Raw genomic sequence first — 4,829 nt, forward strand, 5'->3', positions numbered from 1 at the left:
ATATTTCTTAAAATAGCATTTTCTTTGGGAGAATACGACTGAAGTGATGTATAATAATGAGGCAAGGTTCAAATACCTTCAGTTCCTTACTATGTATACAGTCTGGAATAGTGTAGATGGTAAAAGAAATTTCTACTTAACTTTCCTTTTCTAAGTTACAGTATTCCTCAGGATTCTCAAGTCTTGTTTGGACTATTGTTTTTGCCTCGTGTATCTCTACATTTTTGTAGCTGAAACTTGACCACTGTCCTTACTTATTATCCTTTTAGAATATGGATATAGGTGTGCTTCCTTTGCAGGGAGTTACTGGCTTTGAAATTAATTAACACATAGTATGCAAGTTACACACAACATACTGAAAATGATGAAGTAATTTGCTACTGTGAAAGAGTGAGTAGAAAGAGTATAATTTCTAACACAGACTCTTGAGAGTTCCTGGGACAGCAAGGATGTCAAACTAGTCAATTCTAGAGGAATTAACTCTGAATATTCATTGGAAGGACTGATGCTGAAGCTGAAGCTCCAATACTTTGGCCATCTGATGCAAAGATACAACTCATTGGAAAAGACCCTGATGCTGGGAAAGATTGAGGGCAAGAGGATAAAGGGGCGACAGAGGATGAGATGGCTGGATGGTATCACTGACTCAATGGATATGAGTTTGAGGAAATTCAGGGAGATAATGAAGGACAGGGAAGCCTGCTGTGCTGCAGTTCATGGGTCGCAAAGAGATGGACTTAGCCACTGAATAACAGCAACTCTCCTACACACACACCCCACTGAAGGCATGGTTAAACTCTAGCAGGAGAGATGCGGAGAGAAGGTCTGAATCTGGGGTAGGAACCTTTGCTTACACCTTGAGGACTATTCTAAAAAAATTAAGAATCAAATTGATTCACTTTTAATTTATTCAAGCAGTTAATGTAGCAAGTTTTATGGAAGAGATATGCTAAGCCTTGTACAAAAAATGTATAGAATATACAAATAAATTTATAATCTAATTATAGCAATAAGAAAAGTATAACATAAAGATGGGCAATCTCAGCTCAATACATTCTCATGCCTGAACTAACAGATATACACATAACAAAAAGAAAGAATGGATGTATTAAATGGTTGGCAGAACAATAGCAATTATAGAGGAAGGGGGTAATTTAGGAAGGTTTCAGAGGTGAGTTGGGCTGATGTTTCTTAAAATAAGTGTGTGAGTGGTGCACATTCTTGTTAGAATTACTTGCTTGAACAGAAGTGATAGACGAACATGCCTCTTACCTCTAGAGTTCCTGGAAAGGAAGATGAATTTAGTTCCTTTTCTTCGGACTGAAAAATCTGAATATAAATTATGACTGCTGTATTTATAGACCCTACATTGAAATGCCTCATTTTAAACGTTATTAAATAATATTTATCATCCCATAATACTTATTGGTCAACATGTCAATTTTGTTTTCAGATAAAATGGCCTAAATATGCAAATTTACAAAGTAAAGAGCAGCAGGTAAACTATCAATTTCAAAATTAACTACATGTCAATGTTTGGCAGAAAACAACAAAATTCTGTAAAGCTATTATAATTCAATTAAAAAATAAAGAAATTTAAAAGATTAACTGTAGTTACCCCTAAAAATTTTTTAGATGGCTTCAGTTCGGTTCAGTCACTCAGTCATGTCCGACTCTTTGTGACCCCATGAATAGCAGCACGCCAGGCCTCCCTGTCCATCACCAACTCCCAGGGTTCACTCAAACTCATGTCCATCAAGTCGGTGATGCCATCCAGCCATCTCATCCTCTGTATGTCCCCTTCTTCTCCTGCCCCCAATCCCTCCCAGCATCAGGGTCTTTTCCAATGAGTCAACTCTTTGCATGAGGTGGCCAAAGTATTGGAGTTTCAGCTTTAGTTTCAGCATTAGTCCTTCCAATGAATACCCAGGACTGATCTCCTTTAGGATAGACTGGTTGGACCTCCTTGCAGTCCAAGGGACTCTCAAGAGTCTTTTCTAACACCACGGTTCAAAAGCATCACTTCTTCGTCACTCAGCTTTCTGCACAGTCCAACTCTCACATCCATACACGACCACTGGAAAAACCGTAGCTTTGACTAGATGGACCTTTGTTGGCAAAGTAATATCTCTGTTTTTCAATATGCTATCCAGGTTGATCATAACTTTCCTTCCACAGAGTAAGCATCTTTTAATTTCATGGCTGCAATCACCATCTGCAGTGATTTTGGAGCCCCCCAAAATAAAGTCTGACACTGTTTCTGCTGTTTCCTCATCTATTTCCCATGAAGTGATGGGACCAGATGCCATGATCTTTGTTTTCTGAATGTTGAGCTTTAAGCCAACTTTTTCACTCTCTTCTTTCACTTTCATCAAGAGGCTTTTTAGTTCCTCTTCGCTTTCTGCCATAAGGGTAGTATATCTGAGGTTATTGATATTTCTCCCAACAATCTTGATTCCAGCTTGTGTTTCTTCCAGCCCAGCGTTTCTCATGATGCTCTGCATAGAAGTTAAATAAGCAGGGTGACAATATACAGCCTTGACATACTCCTTTTCCTATTTGGAACCAGTCTGTTGTTCCATGTCCAGTTCTAACTGTTGCTTCCTGACCTGCATATAGGTTTCTCAAGAGGCAGGTCAGGTGGTTTGGTATTCCCATCTCTTTCAGATGGCTTACAAATAGTTTAATTGTGCAACCAAATTACTTTCACATTGATAATGATTAAAAACAGAATTGAGAGGTGAGGAGCAAAACAGAGCAGCCAGAATAGGGAAATGACTGATAGAACTGAATACAAATTCATACTTTACATTTTTTATTGTTTAATCGAAGACACATACTTACATTATAAACACATGAACTTTGATATAAAAAATACATGATAACCCATGATAGATAAAAGAGACTGAAGAGATTTTTTTTCTTAAAAATATGTTTAATATTAATGAAAAATATATTTCACTACATTTCCACAGGTCTTATCAGTAATAGGTTTTGTTTTTATAGGGAACTAGGAAAATAAGAGGACATAGCATCCTGTTTATACATACATAAGGAACAAAAGTCAAAAAGTGAAATAATGGTATTTCTGATCGGATCATTCCCACAGATGAGATATGAAGAGAGGGAAGCAGAAGACAACGTATCCACAGTGATACAGCTTGTTCTCCTGGGGTTTTCTGACCTTCCAAACCTTCAAGGGCTATTATTTGGGGTGTTCTCCATCATTTACATCATTATCTTAACTGGAAATAGTCTCATAATAATACTAACTAGGCTTGACCCAACTCTGCAGAAACCCATGTATTTCTTCCTGGCAAACTTTTCCTCCTTGGAAATCTGTTCCGTGTCTGTCACTCTCCCTAGGATTCTGGTGAACCTTTGGACTCAGGACAGAAGCATTTCTGTGCTGGACTGTGCTGCCCAAATGTGCTTCTTCCTTATCCTCGGAGCCACTGAGTGCTTCCTCCTGGCGGTGATGGCCTATGACCGCTGTGTGGCCATCTGTGGCCCTCTGCACTGTCCCCTGGTCATGACCCCAAAGGTGTGCCTCCAGCTGGCTGTGGGCTCCTGGGTCAGTGGAATCCCAGTACAGACAGGGCAAACATGCTGGATCTTCTCTCTGCATTTCTGTCATTCGAACGAGACTAACCACTTCTTCTGTGACATTCCCCCCATTCTGAAGCTGGCCTGTGGAGACACTTTTGCACATGCGCCGTCAGTCTGTGTAGCAGTTCTGCTGGTTGCTGCAGTGCCTTTTATATTAATACTTGCGTCTTACAGTAAAATCGTCTGCACTATTTTGAGGTTGCCAACAGCCAGAAGAGCCAAAGCCTTCTCCACGTATTCTTCTCACCTGTTGGTTGTGCTTTTATTCTTTGGATCTGCTACCATTACCTACTTAAGGCCCAAATCCAGACATTCTGCAGGAACTGACAGACTCCTCTCGCTGTTCTATACCGTAGTGACTCCAATGTTCAATCCCATGATAGACAGCCTTCAGAACAAGGGTGTGATTGCAGCACTGAGAAAGTTGTTACTTAAAGTATAGATTGAAGGCAGGAGCAGATGGGATGACAGAGGACGGGATGGTTGGATGGCATCACCGTCTCAATGGACATGAGTTTGAGCAGACTCTGGGAGCTGGTGATGGACAGGGAGGCCTGGCTTGCTGCAGTCCATGGGGTCACAAAGAATTGGACTCCACTGTGTGACTGAAAACATAAATATAGTGTGATGAGTATATTTATAAATGTTTTAGCTGTTTGTCACACAGTTATCAGAGAAAGATTTTAAATATCTATATTTTCCCCTTAAAAACTTAACTATTTGTAGCTTATAAGATACTTTTAGATACTTTAAAATAACCCACAGTTGACTGTGCTTAAATATTTATTGGGCTTCCCTGGTGGCTCAGCTGGTAAAGAATCTGCCTGCAATGGGGGAAACCTGGGTTTGATCTCTGGGTTGGGAAGATCCCCTGGAGGGGAGAATGGCTACCCACTCCAGTATTCTTGCCTGGAGAATCCCCACAGACACAGGTGCCTGGTGGGATAATTAGTCAAATTGTCTTCAATATTTCATACTTAAATAATCCTGTATTGTGAATAACGAACAATGTTCATGACAGACTTTATGAAAAAACAGAATTCAAGCTCTTAAGACTTTTGGCTTAAATATGCCTTATAACATGCAAGATTCCTTATGTAAATCACAGCTTCTATTTTTCCACTTCTATTGTTGGCATTTTTTGGTTCAATTGCATGGAAATTGAGCAGTAGCAGTTAAGTAATGACTATTTGAAGGAGGAATTGAACAAGTGAATGAAC

At 39.6% G+C, this 4,829-nt stretch overlaps 1 protein-coding gene across 1 annotated transcript; it reads left to right on the plus strand.

Annotated features, from left to right (window-relative positions):
• The first annotated feature begins 309 nt into the window (after nucleotides 1–309).
• LOC147359893 (olfactory receptor 10AG1-like) lies at nucleotides 310–4,197 on the plus strand. Its single transcript, XM_086338113.1, has one exon. It carries the CDS (start codon nucleotides 3,080–3,082, stop codon nucleotides 4,049–4,051), a length of 972 nt encoding a protein of 323 aa, XP_086194239.1. The 5' UTR covers nucleotides 310–3,079; the 3' UTR covers nucleotides 4,052–4,197.
• The last annotated feature ends 632 nt before the right edge of the window (nucleotides 4,198–4,829 follow it).

The sequence above is a fragment of the Bos grunniens genome, chromosome 14 (genome assembly GCF_055505025.1).
Source record: "Bos grunniens cultivar Pamir isolate PY7600 chromosome 14, Bosgru_T2T1.0, whole genome shotgun sequence".
NCBI lineage: Eukaryota > Metazoa > Chordata > Mammalia > Artiodactyla > Bovidae > Bos > Bos grunniens.

What these genes read in the sequence shown, in the direction of transcription:
- LOC147359893 (XM_086338113.1), top strand. Translation starts at nt 3,080, where the DNA reads ATGGTATTTCTGATCGGATCATTCCCACAGATGAGATATGAAGAGAGG.